Raw genomic sequence first — 24,296 nt, 5'->3', positions numbered from 1 at the left:
CACACTGGCCTTTAAAGAACTTTTGTGCAAACTAGAGAAAACTGTCCCCGTTGGGTTGGTGCAGAGTTCAACTAAGGAGCTTTGGGAAGAAAAATCTGTTTCTCTGGGCACATAACCCTGGGAGAGCACACAGCTTAGCAAGTGGAGCAGGGGCTAGAGTTCAGCCCCTGCTTATTCCCTTGGCCAGAAGCCTGTGTGCAGGGCACGAGCTGTGCCCCCAAATGCAGCAGCCAGTCCTCATACCTGGTATCTTAGAAGTCTGTGGAGTCTGCTCACAGGGGCCTTGCTGGCCAACAACAGGTTAACTCTGCGTGGCCTTGTTTTTTGAGACCACAGCAGCCTGGGCTGGACCTGGCATGCCCATTGATACCTGTCTCCACCAGCAGCACTGCAGTTCAAGGGTGGCTCAGAGTCTCAGGACTGAAAGATGGGTGCCCCATGGCCACGAGCACAGAGACTTGGTCCTCTCCCAGCAGGCACCAGAGGCCCTGATCTAGTTTAGGTGCTTATTTTGGAAAGCCCACATCTTGGCTCTTCTTTGCCAACTACTGACCTAAAACTGGCTCAGCTTAAGGAATGCACATGATTTTCCACACAGTTATATCTCAAAGGTAATATGCTACAGTACAAAGAAATGTGTTAAGAGGTCCAGAATAGACAAGCTCATGGTGGTAGAAACTGACCTCACTCCCGAGGCATTGGGTTACGCGTTACCCAGTGTGTGCAGTGACGACATTCCACCAGGACACCCCCCTCTGCGGGGTGTGTTGTCAGAGTGGTTTTGAGAAGGCTGTTATGAACTCTGCATGGGTGAGACGGCTTTGCGGTCAGATCTGATTTCCACCTCTCAGCTCACGTTGGAGATTGTATTTGGGCCAGCCATGTGGGCAAATTTTGAAAGATTCTTAACCCACACTTTTCATTCTGCATTTATCAGCGGTTCCCAGTAGTTCAGAGGCTAGAGGATTAGGAAGAAAGAGAGGCTAGGAGCCCACAGTAGCTGAGGACTCAATATCTGCTTCCTCTCTCTTTTCTTTGTTCTGAAAGACTACTGGGAACAAGAGGGAATGTAGTTTGTCACTGTTTGGAGCCCCTAAAATGTTCAGAGCACTGTGCTAGGGAACGGTTAGTGTCCTTGTGGACAAGAGCACTTCTCTCTATACCCTAGAAAGATGTGCTAGGGGGGATAGAGTGGGATGGAGGCCTCAGGGCTGCACCCTGTGGGGAAGGGTGAGGGTAACCCTGTGAAGTCCACACTGGGGAATTGCCCCATACTCTAGCATGGGACCAGGGGCCCAAGCCTGAGAGAGGGAAATCTCCCAGTCTGCAAATGTTTCCAATTTTAAAAACTTACTACTCCAGGGGCCCGCCCGGTGACACAGTGGTTAAGTGCGCACATTCTGCTTTGGCATCCCGGGGTTCGCCGGTTCAGATCCCGGGTACAGACATGGCACCGCTTGTCAAGCCATGCTGTGGTAGGCGTCCCACATATAAAGTAGAGGAAGATGGGCACGGATGTTAACTCAGGGCCAGTCTTCCTCAGCAAAAAGAGGACGATTGGCAGCAGATGTTAGCTCAGGGCTAATCTTCCTCAAAAATAAATAAATAAAAATAAATAAATAGATAAAAAACTTACTACTCCAAATCACCAGGCTTCTGGTGATGCCCCTCACTTTTAGCTGCAGAGGCTATGGCCAGACATGGGGCTGGGAGCAGAGTTCAGCAGGGCCCTTCGAGTGGGACATGGGTGCCAGAGACCTTCTAGTGGGACAAGGGTGCCAGAGCCCTTCAAGTGGGATGTGGGTGCCCAAAGGCTTGCCCTTCCTTCTCTAAGCCTGTGGCCACAGAAGGCACAGGAGGCCCTTCAGGGCTGACAGTGGGCTGTTGCAGAGCACTGGCTGGTATCCAGACCCCACTCTGCCTTTACCACGTGCCTGACCTTGGGTAAATTACCTACTCTCTCCAAGCCCATTTCTTCATGTATCTAGTGGGAATACAGTAATGGTATCTATTTCATACACGTGATTGTTGCTTGGATTAAAATGTGGTTGTTTTAAAAGTGTATTATAAACTGTAAAATACCAAGTACCAAGTTAGTTCATTTGCTTACTCAACAACTTCTGAATGCCTGCTAGGTGCAGGCACTATTAGGCAGTAGTCCCAGGTGTCCCAGGCCCCCTTGTAAACAGGAGCTATTCAATAAATGTTTGTTGAATTAAACAGGAGCTTCTCCGAGGGTGTTTGTGTGCTATCTCGTGAGAGGGGAGGGAAGGAGGAGAGGAACCTAACAGGGTGTGAGTTCTCCTGGTGCGTCTGGCACTGTTGCCTCACAGCAACTGCACGAGTCCTATGGGCCCATCGGAGAGAAGTACACAGAGACTCAGAGAGGTTAATTACCTTCCCCAAAACACACAGGTACTAAGTGACAGACCTGTATTTGAATTCAGTTCTCTCTGACTCCGAAATCCATGTTCTTCCCTCCAAATCAGATAGGAATGGTTGCAGAGTGTTCTTGCCGCAGAGGGACACTGGCAGGTTCCCTCTCTGACCCAGTTTTCTTCTCCCAAATATCCCCCAATTCAGTGAAGGAGGCCAAATCCAAGCCAAAAATGTTCACCCCTGATTCTAAGGCAGAAAGCGGGACTCCTGTGAAATCAAAGCAGAATGAGGCTCTGTCACCACAAGCCAGACCTCATGTTCACCAGGGCACAGGTTTCAGGAAAACAACAGCCCTTGATGCATGCTCGAAATTCCTTCCATGGTAGGCCACTGTGAGGAAAATCTCACCCAAACAATATACTCTTGGCAGAGGGAGGGTGAGTGTCTTTTCAGGCACAGAGCTACCAGCAAGGACCCAGTAATCATTCAAGGGAGTTGTCGGTTTCCCCAGAAGATCTAGAGCTTTTTTTTTTGAGGAAGATTAGCCCTGAGCTAACTACTGCCAATCCTCGTCTTTTCTCCAAGGAAGACTGGCCCTGAGCTAACATCCATGCCCATCCTCCTCCACTTTATATGTGGGACACCTGCCACAGCATGGCTTGACAAGCGGTGCCATGTCCGCACCTGGGATCCAAACTGGCGAACCCGGGGCTGCCAAAGCGGAACGTGCGCACTTAACCACTGCGCCACTGGGCCGGCCCTGGATATAGCTTTTTGAGATAAACTTAGCAAAGGATCCCATTTGCTCCTCTGCCTCCGCCCCAGTCCTGAAGCCTCCCTTGTCTCTAACTCCTTGGAGAGGAGGATGATCATGGAGCTCTTGTCCTTATGACACTTCCCAGCTCAGTACTTGATGCATCCTTCTCTCAAATTTAGCACCAAGTATTTATTCTGATAAAGAAGGGTGAAAAAAGAAAGAAAGAACTAAAGAGGTTATTGTCCACCTTGGTCTCCAAAAACAGTCCCTGCAATTGACAGTTATTGCCTAAGCTTAAGAATAGATTTAGGAAAGAAGGATATTCATTCATCCAGTCAGTCAGTCATTCATTCAACAGAAAACTAGAGTATTTCTGTGTCATAGAGGTAGAGCCCCCAAAAATGAACACAGAAGTCTCTAGGGTCTTCACCAGAGGGAGAAAAAAATCTAAAGAGCTACATTTAAAGCTGGGCAGACCCAGGGCTCCCAAGCCAGCAACACTCAAGGAACTCTTGCCCACAGCGCTCAGGAATGCAGCCTGGCCTTGGGGCCCAGAGTGCATGGTGGAGGCCTCAGTTCGTAAGGCCATCCTTCAGTTCGTAAGGCCACTGAACCTCAGCGAGCATGAGCCACCAAGCTCTGCCCAAGGATGACCACAGAAGTAGACCATGTGTATACAGGAAACATCAACCAGCAGCCCCAGACAACTTATGTAGGATTGTTTTGTTCTAGGAGGCAAAAGTAGGACCCATGAGTGGGTTTCCCAGGGGATAGATTTCAGTTCAGGAGAAGGAAGAACATTATAACTGTTAAAAATGCCTTTATGTCATGAGCTCTCGCTCACGAAAGGTGTTCAGGCAGGGGCTGGAGCATCACCCCTCAGAAGTGCTGTTAAGAGCAAGTCCTGCCTTGGACAGGATCCTGAGATCTCTTCCAACTGTGAGTTTCTCTGATTAGAACCAAATGACTGGCTCAACAGCTCGTGCGATGGAGCTTCAGAGGCAGGACAAATGGCTGTGGGTAGGACAGATGGCTGTGGGCTGGGGTTGGCGGCAGCAGGCTCTGTGGAGGGCCTGATGCTTATGCCAGGCCTTGAGGGTGGGTACGTTTGAGAAGGTATGGAGACCCCCAGCATGTTGCATGGTTCAGGAAAGTACCCTTTACCTGCAGAGCAAATGGGCTCCTACTTAGCTGGCTCCCAGAGTTGCAAAGAAGAATTAATTATTGTTTGCTATACACTTTAAGATCCCCCGATGAAAGACCTGTATAAATGCAAATTATTATTATTATTATAGTCATTAAAGGTGCTAGACGTCTGGCCTGCTGGATAATGCCCTGGCGTAGCTCTGAGCAGAAAAGCAAGCAAACTCCAGGCAGAAAGTTTGCTTTGGTTGTTCCAGAGCAATAACAGTAAGAAGGAGTAGGCCAAGGATGGCGTGGCCCATAACTGTGAAAGTGAAGCCACCCAGCTCCCATCCAGGGTTAGCATGCAGCTTTCTGCTCTAGGAGTCATGTCTGTGTGTCCCCCTAGGGCCAAGGCCCTGCTCATGTTCATTCCTTGATCCTCACAGGAACCAGCCCTTTACTAGCATAGGAGCAAGTCATGAATGAGTGAATGTTTGGTTGTCTGTTGATCTGAAGGATGGAAGGAAGATGGCCAGGATGGATGCTGGTCATCCATTCTTGGGGTCCTAAGTCACATCTGGAGACAAAAGGGAAATAATATAGAAACCTCAGACATATGCATTGCCTCTGACCGTGCTTATTAAAGCTCTTGAGGGAACCCCTCTAGCAAAGCACAGGGAGAGGTCGTTTATTAATTACTGCTTCCACTTAAACTGTCTCTGGCTAAAGTGGTTGGCCTGATACCAAAGCAATAATAATAATAATGGATAATAGTATATTAGACCTGGAAGTGAACTTAGAAGCCATCCCTTCACTTTACAGATGAGGCATCTGGGACACAGAGAGGTGAAGTGCTCATCCAAGGTCACGTAGCAAGTGAGAAGCAAGCCAGGATCACAGCTGAAGCCTCCCCATTCCTAGTCCACAGCTTGATTGTACTGGGGTAATAATACCTCCCGTTTTATAGCACTTTACAAACTTAGTACTTCTCAACAACCTGGAGAGTTTTAAGATGCCAAATGACTTTAATGTTAAAGGAACCTTCTGGGGTACCCTTTGCTCTTCTGGGGCCCATTATTTCGAGAGCATTTATGGTGTCTTCCATGTACACTTAGGTGGATTGCAAATGCCTTTCTTGTGCTTTCCTTTCCTTCTCCCAGACACTCAGAGTAGGCCTCATTCTTCTTTATGGTGCAGTAGTACTTCCAGGAACCATATGGGCAAGCGAGAGGCAAGTCAAGTTCATCCCTTTTGCCCCTTGTTATCACAGTCATAATTCTACTGAAAAGCCACTCAATGCAGGTCCCTAGATGAGGGTTAAAGATACCAGTCAACACCTCTGGACACACAGGGAGGATCATTTGGGGGGGCGTTGTAAGAACAAATGTAAGTGTAATGGGAGTTGGCAACAAGTAGCTCTTGAAATACATTATGGGCTATTGGCAATTCCAGTTTTAATGGAGGAGACTACAGTATAGCTATAATGATGTTTGGGAGGAGGAGGATCACCAAATCGAAGACAGTTAGAAATCATCTATCTCAGTCCCTCATGGTGTAGAGAAGGAAGCCGAGGAGTGACTCAGTGTCATACAGCAGACCCAGAGGGGAGCCCTGGCCTCCCCACACGGTCGCCAGCACTCTTTCCACTGGAAATCGTGGCGGTGTGGAAAGAATGTGCACTTTGGAGTCAAGTAGCTCTTGGTTCAAAGATAGCATTGCCACCTATTAGCTGTGTGATCTTAGAAAAGTTACTTTGCATCTTTGAATTATAGATTTCTCACTGGCAAAAATAGAGATTATAATAGCTACCTGATACCTATTAGAAGGAGTAATTCAAATAATATAGATGAAAGCAAATAGTATGTCATCTAGCATGTAGTAGGCACATCCCTTCCTCTATATTCCTGGCTTCCAGGCTATTTTAACCACAATCCACATAAGACATTTATTTTATATCCTAATCCAGCATATATAATTGAAACAAACTTTCAAGAAGAAATATTTCTCCTTGCCACATATGATGCACTCTGATTTTATTTCATTTTATTTTAATGATGATCAGGACCCACTAAATTGATTTCACAACCCACTAATGGGTTACACCCATCGCTTGAACCAGCCTGTTTGGTGCGAGTATCGTTTATCCATGTTGTGTGTATGTCCCTCCTTTCCTTCCAGTCCTTCCTTCCTGCCCTCCCTCTCTGTAACTGGCACACAAGGCCACAGAGCTACCTGTCACCAGCAGGTGCAGGGCCCTGGGCTCTTGCGGAATGGAGTGAGCCAAGGAGGCAGGTGAGCTCCTCCTCCTGTGCTCCTCTGCACCCTCGCAGCGCCCTTCAGCATGCTTGAGAGGACCCAGAAGGCCCTCCACCTGCCAAAAGTTCTGCCTCCTGCCAGCCTGCCGTGGAACTTTCCCATACTCCAGCCCAGCATAGCTCGCCTGAAGTTCCTGTTAAGCCCACTGCACCCCAGAAGGGAGGGTAGGCCTTGGGCACCCTCTCCCATTGAACAGTTTCTTCTTTTGGAATTGCTACTTCTCCGTCTGTAAGCCCAGAGAGCCAGGCATCTGGGGAGATTATCTCAGCTGCCAGGTGGGGGATTAGATTGAAAAGGAGAGGGGTCATGGCCATCCTTGCTGCCCCTCCCCTAGATCTTCAAGGGATATCTGAACACCCAGTGAGGAGGGCAGACAACCACAGTGCTGGAGTGACCAAAGGGTGTGCCCAAAAGGAGCAGGCTGGGACCTGAGCAGCTGTGGGGACATGAGCTGCAGCCTCTAGCTCCTGAGAGTCTAGTGGGAGAAACCAGATTGACAACCAGGCAAACAACACTGAAAAGCCCCAGAGATCTTCTCTGGGAGGAGAAGACGGTTTTAGGCCCCAAAGAGTTGATCTCTAAGTGTTCTCCCAGTCCTTTGGAGGTCTGTCACCTTCCTGTGGAGGCTGATGCCTGGCAATGCTGAGCAGAAGCCTTGAAGCACAATCCCCGCTGGGCTGAGACTTGGGGCCTGGACCCCACACTGGCCAGGACCCACACTCTGCATGGTCTGCTCGGCTGGGACCCTAAGCATTTCCTCTTTAAGGTCTGTCCTTTGGTTTTTCCCCTTTTGCTAACTAAGAAGGGGAGGGTAATCTGTGACCTTGGCAGTGACTCACGGCCATCAGACAGGCGACCAGCTTCTCCCCAGAGCCCTCCTTCTGGCCGGGCCTGTGGAGAGATCCCCGCATGGCCGTCAGCAGCAGCCAGTGCTGAGGTCCTGCTCATGCAGCCCTAAGCAAAGCAAGCAGAGGACTTGAAGTGCCTGCTGCCGAGGCACTTGCCATCTGAGGCACACTAGGCAGGTGCAGACAGGCAGACAAGATGACCACAGGGCTACAGCTCTGCTCTGGCGTCCCAGGCCCCAGGCAGCACCGCAGTGCTTAGGGCCCTACGCTCACTATCTGGCCTCAACCTAGCTAGGCGTACCCCCATCCTTTCTCAGTGGTCACACTGCCAACCCCTCCCCCCAGCCTCTCATCAGGTAGGTTCATGGTGAAAATAGCATCAGCCTGAGAGTAGAGATAGGGAGGACTGGTTCAGACTCTGCCTACTAGCTCTGGGGCCTTAAGTCAGCCCGTTGGGGCATTCATTCCTTCATTCATTCATATACCAAATTGACCTTCACCTGCTGTGAGGCCTTAAGGAAAGTGAGCCCCATGGGGCACTAAGGATGAACCATCCCCAAATTCTGCCCCCAAGGGGCTTACAGAGAAGACCTGTGCTAACAGCTATAATTATGTGCCGTGTTAGGGGGACCCTCAACTTCTCTGGCCCTCAGTTTTCCCTTCCCTGTAATGATTTGACTATGTGACCTCTGAGGTTTCTTTCTGTTACAAAATTTTATAATGCTAAAGTACATCTTTAAATAAGCCGAATGTTTACATTTGTTTGAGAAATATTGGGCTGCTGTGTGTTGGGCACTATGCTAGAAGCTAGGATGCAGAAGTGGATGAATGTGACCTGTGGGTCTTGCCGTCAAGGAGCGTATAGTAGGATGGGGGAGAATGGCTGAAATATGATAGATAGATGCATGCAGAGATGGAGCCCAGAGGAAGGAGGCAGCTCTGTGGCTGGGGGAAGCTCAGGAACCCATGAGGTCTATCCTGTCCCTCCCTCTCATTTGGCCAGCTGGCATCTTCTGTCCTCCTCCACCTTCTCATACACTGCACCAGGGGATGCCAAGGGAACAGGGATGCCTGCCCCCAGGGAGCAAGGTCTGGCCTCTGCATTTGCAGAAGCCAGCTGCAAGCTGCTTTAGCCCAGAGGACCTGGCCAGGCTCCAGAGGGCTTCCTCAGAGGGCCTCAGAAGGAGAGAACCACTAGGTAATTTTGATCGTTTTAGTAAGCGTTTAAAAATACCCTATGATTTAGTAGGAGCCAGATTTCATCCCAATACTTTGATGTCTAGAAATGGATCCCAGTTGGTTGGTTGTTGAAGTCCTCCTAAAACAGCAGTTGATTTAATTCAACACACACTGAGACTACGGTCTCGGCCGTCTCACAGGCGAGGAGCCCGAGCTGCAAAGGAGACAGTCTTGACCCTGTCTCAACATCAAACTCAAGGAAGACCAGGGCAGGACCTGAGGTTGGAGGCCCATGTGCCCTGGAATCCAGCAGAGGGGAGAGTGATTCTAGCTGAGGGCAGGGCCTCTGCCTGATGCTGTGAGCGTGTGATACTGTGCTCTCAGTGTAATAACAAGCCTTTGTGTCACTCAAGTGTGTTAATTTTCTTGTTTTGCAAGTTTAGACCCCCTAAAAATAAACCAGGCCTGCTCAAGTGTTGGCGCGTTTAGGGAGGCTGTGTACGTGAACCAGTCACAACCTCTTGTTTGTTGCTAAAGACCACACTAGAGAGCCATGCTGACCTCGCCCAGGTCACAGCTACAAAATAAGCTCCATCATGCCAGTCACTTGCTCACCAAGTCACCCAGAGTTGGATGCACCGTCTTCACGGGGGCCTTTGGAAGGTTTGGGGTGAAGGGCACTGAAGCAGAACTGGGTCTCTTTATAGAGATCCTATTATCAGGATGACCTTTTGACACAAGGAGAGTAACCCCAAATGAGTCAGTATTTACAGTGGCCATTCAGGACAATGAGGACAAGGCAAGACCACGAGGAATGATTAGCGAGACTGGTCTTTCACTATTTACAGGGCTGCTTTGATTTTCAGACCACAATCGGTTTTCATATGACTGATTGAAAACATGTGCCAGTTGAAGTCACAGCTGCACAAGAAAACTGGAAAAAGAAATGAGCCTTAGATGTTTGGGAACTTGCCTCTATTTGCAAAAATGAATTCTGACTTGATTTATATGTCCTTGATTTCCTGACAATGAGAGTCATGTCCCTGAACCACTTCTCCCACCCCATCCCACCCCACCACTAGATTGGCCTAACTCCAGCAAACATCATAAGGCTCATCTTATGATTACCCAAAGAAAAGCATCTTGAAATTCCAGAAAGAGATTACTGAGTCCTGTTTTGGAAGAGGGCAATTATTTAGGCTCTTACAAGATAAAAGGCCCCAAGTAGACAAGGCTAAAGGCAGCAAGACCATAGGGTCTCCTCTGTGTGGTCATGCGGCAGTGGGAAGATGAGCTCCAGTGGGAAAACGTGCTCCAGTGGGAGACGTGCTCAGTGGAACAATGTGCTCCAGTAGGAAGATGTGCTCAGTGGGATGATGTGCTTCCATGGAACAATGTGCTCCAGTGGGAGACGTGCTCCCGTGGGAAGATGTGTGCTAGTGGGGAGATGTGCTCCAGTGGGGAGATGTGCTCCCGTGGGAAGATGTGTGCTAGTGGGGAGATGTGCTCCCGTGGGAAGATGTGTGCCAGTGGGGAGATGTGCTCCAGTGGGAGACGTGCTCCCGTGGGAAGATGTGTGCTAGTGGGGAGATGTGCTCCAGTGGGAGACGTGCTCCCGTGGGAAGATGTGTGCTAGTGGGGAGATGTGCTCCCGTGGGAAGATGTGTGCTAGTGGGGAGATGTGCTCCAGTGGGGAGATGTGCTCCAGTGGCACTGGGATTAGGGTAACATTGGGCAGGTGTCTTGACTAAACTTACTAAGCTTCTGTTTTCTCACCTGCAAAATGGGAGCATGACTCCTGCCACACTCGACAGTGTTAGGAGCGCCAGCTGTGCAAAGCTTAACCTGCTTTATGTGGTTCCTTCCCTTTCCACAGAGTCCCCAACCTCTTTGGGTTTTATTATCTTTGTTTTTATTTTCATTTTCTTAAAGTTGTATTGATTCAGATTTTCAGATATTGATTTCATGGATTTTTATCCTTTTGAAAAGATCCATTGAATAAATAATTCAAGAATGGAGAAACCCTGTTGACGAGACCTTGTTGAGCAAAGGCTCCTAACTGCCTTCAGCCCAAGGCTGCTGAGGATTTCCCTGATGGTGCCCTGTCAGAACTCTCTTCAGTGCCCCTTCCCCAGAACACATAGATTACTTAATTTTTCAGGCGTTGTTTCCCCTGACAACTTCTTACGGGCCCTCCCCTCTGTGTGAGGGCAGAGGGATGGCTGAGAGGAACAGCTTCCATCAACTGCCTGTGGAGCCACTAAATGTCTGCTCGGAGCCCTGCAGTGTTCATCACTAGCCCTGCCCCGTTTGTGAAAAAGTATCCCGGGTAATAACAATACGTCCCACCACCACCTCACGGCTCTACCACCGCCCCTGGTGTGTTGGGCCCTGGGTGTGGCTAGTGTCCTAATTTAACAGAGGAAGAATCAGGACACAAAGAGATTAAGTGACTTTGTCAAGGTCACATGGATATCTCAGAACCATAACTGGGTGTCACTAAGAGATCATCAAGTATAAATCTTCCTGTTACAGGAGAGGAAACTGAGTCCCACTTCCAGTTGACAAAATGGCCAGGCTCTGGACTAGAATCTGTGTCTTCCACCTCATGGTTCAATGCTCTTTCCACCTGCCCCATTTTCTCCCCTTTGTGGTACATGTTATCCTGGACAGAAGGACTTGAGGACTGGACCAACTTCAATACCCCCCATCATGGGAGCCAGAGCCCCATGATTCTTAAACATCCCTCTCGATCCCACAGCTGACCTCCTCCCTGACCAAGCCTTTGACCAGAGCTGCACACAGGATCACACCCAGCAGGCTTGGGCAGAAGACAGCAAGGCATGTGTGTGCCTCTCACTGCTGAGCTCATCATTAGATACCACACGTATGCCACTAGCAGCTCTGGACTGGTTTCAAGAGATGCACAGTATCCCAACAACTTTGGCTGGGTGTCCCACCCCAAGACTGGTCATCTCTGTGCCTCCAACTGCCAGTTTAATATGATAAGTGAGAAGTGATCCAAGAATCCACAGGAGAAAGGATGAACTGAGAGCAAGGACCCTAGGACCTCTCTTTCCACACAGGGGTTCCCTCTTTTGCAGCCACACATGCTCTGGCTATTCCCACAGACTCAGAGTCTCTCCCTTCAGACCCAGCTTGCTCCCCATGGTAACGGTTGACATCTATTGATCATCTACTATGCCAGGAGCCAGGCCAAGTGCTTAGCTGGACCATCTCATGTAATCCTCATGGGGATTACCCTTTAAGGTAGGCAGCATTATTCCCCCTTTTTAGTTGAGAAATTAAAGCTAAAGAAGTGAGTCACTTGCCCAAGCAATACAGCCAGTAAGGAGCAGGGCCAGGCCTTGAGCCCGGGTGTGGCTGGCTGCAGAGCCCACACTACACCACCTGTCCTTCACAGCTACAGGGCCTTCAAGATCATCAGGCCCAGCTCCCTGCCTTGTAGATGAGGGATCTGACACCCAGAGAAGGGAAGAGATTTACCCCTGAACCCAACGTCCAGAAAAGTAGACCCACTGAGCGCCCCAGTTCCCTGACTCCTGGTCTGAGGGGTCTGTCTGCTGGGCCCCCTGCCGTGCCTGTGAGCTGAGGCCTGGACCCGGAGCCACTCCTGCTCTGAATTCGTGGAAAACTTACCCTGCCTCGGCCTGGGGTCAGTTCTTTAAGTTTCATTCCCCTAACTTGAGACTCTGGAATTGGACTGAGTTGTGATTTTTTAAAACCCAGAGCAGAGGGACTGGGATCAGTGAAGAGGGTCAGAACCTCATGTTGTCCTGAGGCATATTTAGCTCTAATTTGGTCTAAAAATAAACTCCCTTCCAGCACGAGCAGAATGAGGAGCTTGACTGACTCAGGGCCTCTCTCCCCGCGGGCCCTCTTGGCCAGTTAACAAGGAGACGGGAGACCTTCCCTCCCCCACCGTGTAACACACTTACCCTTTTAAAGCTTACCATACACTTGGTCTGTGGGTCAGAGTTTTTAAAAAGGTTACAGATAACTAGTGCTGTTGGCAAGCTATACTCTGGGCAGCTCTCCATTTTCTCTGATAAAAAGTGAGATAAATTAAAACAGCACTTGAAATCTATAAATGGGGGGGAGCCAGTTGTCACTTTCCTCTTGCCCTCCTCCCCCTTCTAAGCCAACTCCATGAGGCTCTGAGCTGTGGAGCACTCAGTGACAACAGCTGGTGGCATCAGGCCTTTAAATAGCCCTTCTCCACACTGCTTCCCCTTGGCGTCACGCAGTTTGCCCTGGCAGGGAAAGCCCAGGAGAGAACAGGAAACTTCAGAACTTTCTGAAGAAGGAGAGAGCTCGCTGTGAAGCATGTTCGCTCTTGCCAAGACCTTTTGGTCTAAGGAACTCGTACTGTTGCAGCCCCTTCCCCCAGAAGTTTCCAAGGAAAAACTGAGCTGATAAGATTTGCTTTAGGACATAGTGTGACTCTGGGCCTGAGGACAGAGAGAGAGGGAGAGAGCACCCTGCCCCAGTGCCCAGGGCCAGTTTCATCAGTGGCCAGCACGTTCACTCCTCAGGTGCCTATCACAGGGCCCACAGCCTCTCCCCTAGTGTCCTCCCCTGTAACTTGGGGAAGGGGCACCATCCTGCCCAGTGGTGTTGGGGTGGGTCACACTCCACAGTGTACTTCAAGCAGTGAAGCAAATGCGGTGGAGGCTGGCAGCAGCCTGTCAGTCTCTGACCCTCTGGAGAAGGGCCACCAGGCTCTCCTCAGGGAACACACACGTATTGCTGGGGAAATAGCAGCAGGTGAAACGTAAGTGAGGAATGAACATCCCTCATGTTGGGTGGCGGCGGACAGTTGACAGTGTCCCTTCCCACAGGTTGTCCTGTGTGAGTGTCATATCAGCGTGGGTGACCCACCCCTACTCACCATGGGGAAATAAAGCGCAGGCTTCTCTCTTCCTCCAGCCTCGCTCTGGGCCCAGGGCTCTTTCCACCTCACGCAGTCCCCCTTCCATAAGGACGGCTATGGCATGGCGCAGTGGGTGGGCCAGGGCTTTGAGGTCATGAGTCTCAGAGAAGGTGACGGTTTGGCTGGCTCAGGACCGTGTTGAGCAGGATGTAGATGGAGGAAGGTGTTTTATCTTTCTTTTTCATTAATTGTTGGCATACTTTGAAGTTTGAGAATGGACTGCGTTTTCTTCTTCAGTACCTAAATATTACATTTGTCTGCTTTCTAGGGTTACTCTTTCTCACCTTCTTAAACAGTGTGTAATGGACATGCTTTAACTTCTTCTCACAGAGTAGTAGCCATCAGTAGTTACCTTAATTCCATCCACAAAGGCCTCATGGAGTGCTCTCTATGAGCAGGCTCTGGGGTCACCAAGAAGAGAATATACTCCCTGCTTTCAAGGACCCACAGTGTAGCCTGGCCAGCAAGACACGTGCACATGTGACACATGCCCTGGAAGAAGCACAAAGAGTATCTGCATGCAGGGAAAGAAACTTCTGGTGACCAGGGAAGATGGAGGGGAGCAAGGGCATTTGGCCTGACCATAAATAAAGCCCAGAGGTGGAAAATAATATGTGTGAGGAAGAGCAAGTGGCCAGATTGCGGGGTGTGAGGGTCATATCCTGGACCACTTCAGGGGGACTATGACATCCCCCAGTTGCAGTGGGGAGACTGACTTGCAGTTTTGCTGGGAGAGGATCTTAGCTTTCTTAGCTTCTCAAAGACGGAGGATTGGTGCATGATCCCAAAAACATAAAGGAGGAAAAGAGCAAAAAAAATGTTTTACGTATGGGAGGCAGATGGCGAAAATCATTGAGTGCCTCTCTGCGAGTCTAGGGAACGTGAGTGATCTTGGTTGGCGTTCGTGACAGACCCACACTCTAAGAAACCTTAGCTAGTTGCAGCAGGGAGGCGAAATAAGCCTTGTGTCCAGGGGAGAAATGGGCTCCTCCAGTGGTTTGTTGAAAATAACAAGCCTGGGAGCCAGGGAGTGTCAGGACGGATAAAGGGACATTGAAGAGGAAGAGGAAGAACCTTCAGGATGAATTCACCACAGGGATTTAGGGAGAAGTAGAAACTGAGGGTTCTGATACAGAAGTACAAATGGGCCAGAGCACTTTCAAATACATAATATTGATGAAAACTTCGTTTGGAACATACTGGTGGAATTTCAGAGAGACATCCAGGTCAGAATGTCCCACCGGTGATTGGAAATGTGGAACTGGAAGTTTGGGAGAGAAATGAGGACTGGAGCCCCAGATTGGGTGGTTCTCTGCTAAAGATGATCTGAGCCTGAGAGTAACCACACTGTGTGTGAGGGGAGTGGAGAGCAGGATGGGAAGAGACCCAAGGAGAGAGTGCCTCTGGGAGTGGGGAAGGAGTGGCAGGGAGGGCAGGAGAGAAGAACGAGGTCTGTGATGTGTAAGACACAGGAAGAGAGCTTCCAGAGAGGGGAGCCAACATTTAGGTGCTGCAGAGAGGCTGTGGAGGCTAGGACTGAGAAAGCCAGAGCAACATGGTGGGACGTGAAAGGGGTTTCACTTGACTTGGTGTTGGGGGAGGGTGTCATTGATAACTGCTTGTGTGACCCTGTTGAGTTGTGTGGGGCTACTTGCCCCTACACTGAAGGATCGCTGTTTGAGGCCTTTGCAGTACTGTTGGTGACAGGTCTTCTTGGTGGCCTTTCCTAGTTCGTGTCACAGTTCTGAGTCAGCCACTTCTGGAGAAGTAAGGTGTGACTACTCTATCTCATGGGATATGGGAGAGGGAGGAAGAACTAGGAGGCAAGCCTGGGTGACCAGGGGCACGGGGTGCCCACCCCGACCTCTCCAGCTCCCTCGCCCTCTACTTTCTACCTCACCCTTTGTCTTCTGGCAGAGCTTGTAGTTCCCAGCTCACAGCAAGCTGTCCCATGCCCCCAAGCCTCTGCTCCTGCTCCATCCTTTGCCTAAACACCCGTAATGCCTACCCCACGTCTGCCTTCACTGGCTGCCCCAGACCAGTGCCTCATGGGACCTTCAGAAATGCCCTTACTACCTCAGTTGGTATCACTTATGTGTCTGTCTCCTCCTCTAAGAGCAGGCACAGCACATGCCCCTCTCCTGAAGTAGAATGTGGAGCCCTCTTCTACAGATTCAAATCTGGGCACCAGAAAGGCCACATGGTCTGCTCCAGATCCTGTCACTAGTCTGTGACTGACCATGGAAGGTTCTCTTGATACCCAGCCTGGCCTTCTTCCCAGTAGACTAGACTACACATAGGTTTGGAAATTAATGGAAACCATGGATCACTTGGAAATTCTATTTATTAGACCCTCTTAGTCTGTATGGAGTCAAAGATCCAAGAGAGTGAAAAGTGCAACCTCTTGATATTTCAGATCATGAAAACAACTGGGTGGTTGGCTTGGTCACTCTCTGGCTTGTAGTTTGGATCAAGCCCTAGTCTTTGGCCTGGGGAAGGACAGACAGAACCTGAGTACTGATGTCTACTAAGAACTGGCATGCAGGAAGGCCTGCATACAGGCCCTCTAAGTATCCATGCAAGATAGCACAGTAGTGAAAAATCCTTGGAAAAATCCACAGGGCTTTGCATCAGCAGGGAAGGAAAATCCAACCCAAGATGCATGAACAATAAATAACAACTGTTCTGAGTTAGGTTGAAAGCTCTTGAGTTGCACTTTTTTTCAAGTTGTTTGTGCTAACCACAATTTTTTTTCTCCCCCTCTTTCCCACCAGGGCTTATTTCAAAACCTTTGTCCCTCAGTTCCAGGAGGCAGCATTTGCCAATGGAAAGCTCTAGGAAACACCAGTGTTGAGAGGTGGCCAGCCAGACTGCTCTGTCCACATGCGTGTCAGCACATATGGCCGCTTCCTGGAAGCCACTTGGAATGTCTTCATGGCAGCATTTTGCTCACACAGCAGCTTTGTGCGCCCCAACTGGAACCTCAACTTGAACTGGCTGGCAGTAACCTGGATCCTTGAATTTCCCACTTCTGGTTCCTCCCTCCTTGTTTCCTGCAGTATATTTCTTAGTTGGGAGAAATAAAATCACAAATCACGAGACAGTGTTTTTCCAGGGAAAGTAAGCCATCATAAATGCACACACCCTTATTCCAAAGCCTTTGTCTCTGAGACCTCCTTTAAGTTTTAAGATTAAACCCCCTCTTTGCTTTTTTTCCCCTAAAACTAGCGTCCTCTGTGTGTGTGTGTGTGTGTGTGTGTGTATGTGTGTGTTTTACACCCCAACATTTCCCAAATGAGGCAGTCCTCCATTGGAAAATGCGCTGCCTGAATGAACCTGACCAACCTGCATGGTTTCAGCCACCCAGCCAGCCAGGCCCAAGGCTGGCCTACGGAACGACTGGGTTCCACCGCCAACCCTCCCTCCGTGTGTGTGCTGTCTGCACAGCTCATCCTGACCCAGGAGGCAGTCATTAAAGTTTGCTGACTGTGTCAGTGAGTCCACCCCCTCCCGGCTCCCCTCCCTAGGCTGATGGGAGAGCTCTTTGGGCTTATGCATCACTGTGCACATTTTACCTAGAAGACACAGGTTGGCTCTCATGGGTTGTCACTGGTGTGTATGTGATAACCGGGCCCATCCTGGCATCCTCAGGATGGATCCATAGCCATCCAGCACGAGCTGGGGAAGATATCCTGAGCAAGCTCTGTTTTTCCGAAATTTATGGATCTTGTTTCCACCCCACACACAGCAAATGAGGAGCCAGCCTAGGAGTGGGAGGCAGGCCTCTCCAGACCATCACACCACTTGCCTTAACTTCCACTCAAGGTGACAGCCACCCTGACTGCTTTACGAGAGTTGCCATTTAGTTTACCCTTATTCCATCCCAAAGGCTTTCATCACAGGGAAGTAGGACTGTGCACAGAGGTGACAGAGACAAGCAGCTGGCCTGTGCTGCCTGTGCTGTAACCTCAGCCTGCTTCCCTTCCCAGGGGAGGTGAAGCCCCGGCTCCACCTGCTGCAGGGCCTGCACAGGCTTTCACCTGGCCCGCACTGTTCTCTTGGAGCCCCATTTTCCCATGAGAGCCTGAAAGGGAACCAGCTCGGGGCCCTGTGAGGCCTGGTGAGGGACACTTTTCCTTCCTGTGTTCTCCAGCACCCAGGAATGTTCTCAGGAGCTCGGAGAACAGCTTGAACAGACCTCCCGGCTTGGCTACCAGCTGGAATCTGTCCAATTCTGGGTTCTTTCACCGCATGGGGACTTTGCCCCCTGCCCTGAAACCTTGGGAATTCCCATGACAGAGAATAGGCCAGTGTCCTGTGTCTGCACCCAGCTCTGCCGTTAGCTGGCAGGGTGACTGAGTAAGTCCCCTCTCTGTGTAATGCAGGACTCACCTCGTCAGAATCATCCGGGAGCTTTTTCAAGAACCACTGCTCCAGGCCCCCTGCACTTCTGCTGACTCACAGTCTCTCCCGGGCCTGGGCCTCTGGAGGCTGACAGAGCTCCCCAGGTGATTCTGATGAGCGGGTGGTCGTGGCCCCCAAGCCAGCTGACCGCTCGAGTCTCTTCTGACCCTGGCCAGCTGACTGCGCCCTCTGCCTCAGGGCAGTTGTGTGCCAAGCTCCACTCTCTGCTGCATGACACTGTCATTTAGAATTGCTGTGCGACGCCCCCACCATGGAAGGACATGGATTGGGCTCGCTGCCTGCAGAGCCAAGAGTTGACTGAGTCAGGGTTTGCTTTGGACCAAGTAGGAGGTCCAGCTGCAGTTCTAGCAGAGGCAGTAGGGGGATGGGGTGAGGTCACGTAGCCTGGACCCTTGACGTTTCAGATAGCCAGTTAGTGGTGACAGCAGTCAGTAGTAGGCAGTGTGATCTGGGAATGGCCCCCGTGTCTCTGCCAACCTCTAGGGGTCCACATATGCTCAGGCTGGCCTGATCCTCAATGATACGCCCTGAGTCTGCGTAGCAGGCACAGTCTGACTCGGAAGTGCTGTCACATGCTGGATCTCAGCACATCTGTGCAGCAGACCTGTGAAGTAAGAGAGTGAGTAGGGTCGTCCCTGTTCCACTGATGAGGAAACAAGGTCAGAGAGGTTAAGTGAGTTGACCGCAATCACCAGCCAGTCAGTGCCAGAGTCAGGACTTAACCTGACTTAGATCTCACTTAGATCCGTGACTCTAGTAAACAAATGGAGACTGAGCTTTTCTTTCCCAGTAAAGGATGATATACTATGTATAGGTTTGTGAGCATGGAGAGTATGTGGTTTCTAGAAAGACTTTCAGCCCTCTTAGCACAGGGGGAGGGTTTGGATTGATTTTCTTAGGAGGAACCAAACAACAGAAATTGATAATAGCCACTTCATGTTTCAAGTGCCAGGGAGTCAAAACCAGTGTTTGCGAGATTTTTCTCTCTCCCTGACAGCAACTGAAGCAAGTGGTGCTTGTGAATGGGCAACAGTCAACTGTACGTTTTTTAAGCACTTCTTGCTAGTTCAGCCGGGCATCGAGCATTGTACCCGCACACAGACTGCAGCCGAGGACTAATTAGTAAATGGCTATAAAAGGCTTTGAAGAGGAAAAGTGCCATATATGAGAGCACATTATTATTACCTCGTAAATCCTGTCTCCAGCTTACTCAGCTCTTGTAATTTCAGTCGAGTCTTTAGGTCAGCACAAAGAAAAGGACTCAGATGTGTTTACTAATAATACCTGGATATGAACAACACATCTCCTGGGGGGACCCGGGAGGAGGCACAAGAGACCCAGGCAGCCAGAGGTCGCCTCCTCCCAGCCTTCCGGCTTCCCCAGGACCCACCACCCGCCGCCAGCCAGTGCTCCATTAGAAAAGACCCATTTTCTTCTGGGGAGAAACTGGAAGGAATCTGAGCTTGAGGAGGAGAGACGCACTTGAATCCTGGCTCTCCCCACTTAGTGCCTGGCAAACAGTGAACACGCAGTTCTTCAGTGGTTTAAAAAAAAAGGAAAAAAAGGAGGGGGCCCTCATTTGTGCTGTTTGCCAGTTTCCATGGTGTAAATATTCCCACTATGACCAATTTCAAGCTCAACATGAGGCCACGGGACGCAGACTGGGGAAGAGCAGGGAGGGTGGTGGTGCTGGGAGCCTCTGCTGGGGTGGGTGGGCTCCCGTGTGGGTGTTTACTTCATCTCTCTGAGTTTTGTTTTGCTCATCTATAAAATGGGAATAAATAATATCTGCCTCCCAGATTGTGAGAATTAAATGTAAAAAGTACATAAAGCAACAAGTACAGTGCTTGGCACACCAAAATGAGCAGTATTGGCTGTTATGATTGCCGACCAGAAAAAAGGAATTTCTGGTGTTGACTTTGGCCTTTCTCTAAAAAGACAGAATGCCCCTGTTCAAAAAAACCTGTCCATGAATGTGGCCTTTGGAAGAGTGACCCCGTCTAGATTACTAGGAAGACAAAATGATGAATCATCTTGATTGTAAGTTATGAGAGATTCCATGTATCTGGGGGGGTTCCCTCCACCCCCATCCCCACACAGGGTGTTACTTTAACTCTCCACGGGACTTCAGGCTTGGCGGTGCTTGAGCACAGACAACCCAGTGACCTGCTTATTCGCCCCGGCCCCTGCTTTCCCACAGGCAGGAAAATCAGAGCAGCGCAGGTCACTTTTGCTTCGGACTCAGTTTCGGTTCCTGATGGCTATGGACTCTTGTTTTGAAGTCACAGCCTTCAGAGAAACAACCACATTCGGTTTGCCTCTTGCTTGGGCCTATAAATAGCACTAGCCCTAGCACCTGCCCCAGTTCTTGGGGGCTGGCCCGGCCCACAGTTCTCCCTAACATGAATGTTAAGAACAGCGGCTAATGGTAAAGTGGCACCTAAGTCCATTAGTGGCATCATAATTAATTGGTGCTTTATAAAATGAAAACAAGAGAAGAAACATCACCTTTTTGTTGTATGCGTCTATGGTGCCTGTCTGGAGTGCAAGGAGAATGAAAATTAGGGGACTAGACCGGATGCCAAATAGAAATAGGGAGCTGGGTGGATGGTCATGGTGGTGGCTGCCTTTACTGAGCCTTGCCTGACACTCTATACTAGCTACTTTCTATGTGTTGTCTTTTTTAATCCTCAAAACAACTAAATGAGGTAGGTATTGTTATCCCCATTTTCTAGATAAAGAACTGAGCCTCAGAGAGGTTAAATAACTTACCCAAGGACAGCAAGCAGGTATATTTACTTATTCATTCATCTATCCTACCTTCTCTGCCTCCCCTCTTTCTGTGCCTCCTTGCCTCCCTCCTTCTCTCCCTTTCCATCCCCCTTCCTGCTACACAAAGGAAGTGAACCCAGGTCTTTGTTTCTTTCCACTTTTCCTATCCAGCTTCCCTAAATGCAGAGAGATTTATTGAGCGTCTACTGTGTACAAGGCCCTGTATGAGACATTCATGTATTTGTTTTCGCCATTTTCTCCATGAGGAGAGGGGCTTGGAGTGGTTGGGACTGGCTGAGATCAGATGGAAGCAGGAGTCAGGCCCAGCTCTGCCAGGTCCCAGGCCAGACTTCACCACAGGGGGTCTGTGTCTCTGCATCCAACTAACATGTACCTTGAAGCAGTCTGGATACGCAGCTAGGTCTACTGTATGGATGTGTAAATGTATATAAATACCAACTGACTTTCAGATAGCTAAGCCAGGACCAGCCCACAGCTGGAAAAAATCTGACTTCAAAGCCTGTGCCATATTCTCAGGTAAAAGTCCAGAACATATTTGGTTGAAATAATGGCCTAATATCCGAGGAAAACAAGATGGAAACAGTTGTTGCAATTATTAGGGAAAATTTCCAAGGTATTACCAAAGACAGCAGGATTCATGAACTTATTCCGGGTTAAATATGAAATCTGCAAGGGTTGTTTCCTAACATAGCTCGTGTTACCCTTCATCAGGCTTCCCACATTTGCTCCTTCATTCTTCTCTGATCCCTTTGGAAGAACCACACTTTACAAGCCTGCAAGGTCATGCTTGGGGTCATGATAAATTATGACTAATTATGACAATAAAGTAGCCCCACAAGCGACCCAAGAATGACCGAAATGACCCTCTGCTCTGGGCCAGCTCCCTTTGCACCACCTTGGGATGAGCCAAGTGGCGTGTGGAGGGTGCGACAGACACTCGTTCCTCCGAAACAGCCCATCACCCCTTCTTCTAAGCCCCCAGGGAGCAGAGTCCCTCTACAGAGGTCTCCTCGTTCCAAAGATTCTCTTTGGAATATGCCCTCTGAGCCAGTTTAGGAGCCACGCAAGAAAATCCATCCCTTTCAATTCCATGATCACACTTGTGCTACAAAACGGAATTACCTAGCTCCCAATGATCTGGGCAGGTGCTTACAGAGTGGAAGCCAAGAGGGTGCCAGGCACCCTCTAGAAACAAGGTGGTAGGTGGGTGTTAATGGTGACAGCTGCCCTCTGGAGCACCATGCTTAATATTCCAGGTCCTGTTTTGGGTCCTTCATACCCACGGCCTTCTTGGTCTTCTGACCCTTCAGAGAACTAGGGCAGGCCACCACAGCGGAGAGCCAAAGGAAGGCGTCAGGGCTCTGATGGCAGTTCCTGCTAGGCCAGAAATCGTTTGTGTATGGCAATGTCTGCAGAATAAGAGTGTCACCTCCCCTGGGTACAACTTTGAAGGAGTAAGTAGTCATTTTGGTACATAAATTCAAGTATGTTTGTGGAAAGATTTTTACCTTGGACTCACTTCATAGCCCAGCTGGGGGCTGGTGTCATGCCTGGGGAGGGGTCCAGGTTCAGATCACCCTTGGGGGAGACTGCTCACCCGCTGGTTCCTTCGCTGAGAGCGCATACACACCCACTCTTGCACACAGCCAGGGCTTCAGATGACTCTGATACCCCTTATCCTGCCTCAGTGCCCACTCCCCAGGGCTCAAGCACAGGCCCACGTCGGGGGAGGACTCCTCGCCCTGACTCCACGCTGGAGCTCTCCGCCTGCGTGGGCTTGCGGGTTACACAACCTAGCCAGCTGCCCCCGCCTGTCTCTCCTGACCTCCTGCCTGCGCTGACACCCCAGGCTGCCCTCTCCGGGACCTCCTCTGTCTTTGCCCGCTGTCACCCCAGCCACCCAGGCGCAGTGGCCCCCAACCTCACCCACTCCAACTGCCTGCACTCAGCAGGCAGCAGCCGCGGGGGAGTAACTTCTTCGGGGAACTAACCAGACTAGAGCCTCACTTCAGTGAAACCAAGCCCTTGACTAATTGGCTTGTTGTTGGAGATGAGGCCCGTGGGCTCTGGAGCCAGCTTGCCTGAGTCAAATCCTGCCTCAACCACTTACTAGAGGCGTGAACTTGAACAAGCCTCTTGACCTCAGTTTCTTCCTCTGTAAAATGGGGCTACTATGTCATGGGGCTGGCCGAAGGGCTCAGTGAGTTTGGACATCTGACATGCTTAGACCAGCGCCAGCATGTAGTAAGTACTCGGAGAAGACTCTCTTATTGTTATTGCTGTTTAGGTTTTGCACAGTTTATGCCTTGACTCTTCTTTACTCCTTCCTTTCCTTTCATGTTGCTGCTCTTAAGCTTCAAGCGACCATTAGAAAAATCCTTTTTTCCCCTGCCTGACAGTCATGTAGATGCCACTCCCTGCTGGGGTGTCTGCCAGCCGCCACGCCTCCACCGGCCCCACCAGGCCCGCTGTCCCCTCCTCTCCTCTCTTCCCTTCCATCCCAATTCCTAGCACCCCTTGCTTCAAAAAGCTTTCTTTATTAAAGTGCATTTATTAAGTAATCATTTATTCCCCCCCTTTCAACCAATGACTTATGGACTTGCTTGCTAGGGATTCCAATGAGACTGGTAGTTTCCTCACTGAGGGGGCATGTTTCCAGTCAAAACTAGAACACTGTATTAGCCAGGGGTTCCTTCTCGCTGGTAAACATACAATAAACATTAGCCTTCCTTAGAATCTTGACTGTCAGTCACGGCCCCCATTACTGCTTTCCAGACCAGGTTGGAAAGATTGGAAAGCCTGGTCTGCCCAGGCCAGGCCCTGGGCTAGAGGGTCGTGGAATGTTCACGGTTTACTTGGAGAAGGAGGGTGGATGTACCACAGAAGTACCCACAGCTATGGGGAGACGAGGCGCTCCCTCTCTGGCACCCACTCGCTCCCATGTGAGCTGTCCTGGTCTTGATGGGCAGCCCCGAGAGTGAGAAGCAGGTTTCCAGGGCTAGAGAGAGTAGCAGCCCCCAGAAACTTTGAGGAGTGTCCCACACCCATGGAAGGGTGGCCAGGCCTGCGGAGGCCGTAGGGAGAGGCCCAGGGCCATCCCGGAGCCAAAGGGCCTTGACCAAGACGGGCCTAGTGCGAGCAGGACACAGGTGAGCCCACGAGTCTGGGCTCCGACAGGTTAGGGTAGAATAAACAGACGTAAAGTAGAACGGAAAAGCTGGTGCTGCGCCAGGAAAGCCTCCATCCCTTCCACACATTTACTGAGCACTTTCTGTGTGTCCGGAGGTGGGAGCTGCTTCCGGGGAGAAGCAGGAATTGAATCTTATTTATGCATTCGGCAGACATCTGTCGAGCGCCCCCTCTGTTGCTGGCACTGGGACTATACAGATAATAAGACCAGCCCTGCCTCCGAAGAGCCGAGAAGATAAGACAAGTACACACCCCCACCACTGACAGAGAGGCAGTGATAAGCCTCGGGGGAGAGCAGCAGATTCACACTGCTTACTTCCAGCCCAGGCAA

General features: G+C 50.2%; 1 protein-coding gene across 3 annotated transcripts in view; it reads left to right on the top strand.

Annotated features, from left to right (window-relative positions):
• The window catches only part of BABAM2 (BRISC and BRCA1 A complex member 2), a 420,511-nt gene extending 403,797 nt beyond the window's left edge, over positions 1 to 16,714 (top strand). For all 3 annotated transcript variants that reach the window (XM_070572970.1, XM_070572969.1, XM_070572971.1), the window contains one exon: positions 16,333 to 16,714. In XM_070572970.1, coding sequence (XP_070429071.1) covers positions 16,333 to 16,396 — 64 coding nt within the window. In that variant the 3' untranslated portion in view covers positions 16,397 to 16,714. The remainder of the gene's footprint in view (positions 1 to 16,332) is intronic.
• Positions 16,715 to 24,296: the final 7,582 nt, after the last annotated feature.

Source organism: Equus przewalskii, chromosome 14 (genome assembly GCF_037783145.1).
Source record: "Equus przewalskii isolate Varuska chromosome 14, EquPr2, whole genome shotgun sequence".
Lineage (NCBI taxonomy): Eukaryota > Metazoa > Chordata > Mammalia > Perissodactyla > Equidae > Equus > Equus przewalskii.
The sequence above is the reverse complement of the archived record's forward strand: the minus strand, read 5'-3'. Positions and strand labels throughout refer to the sequence as shown.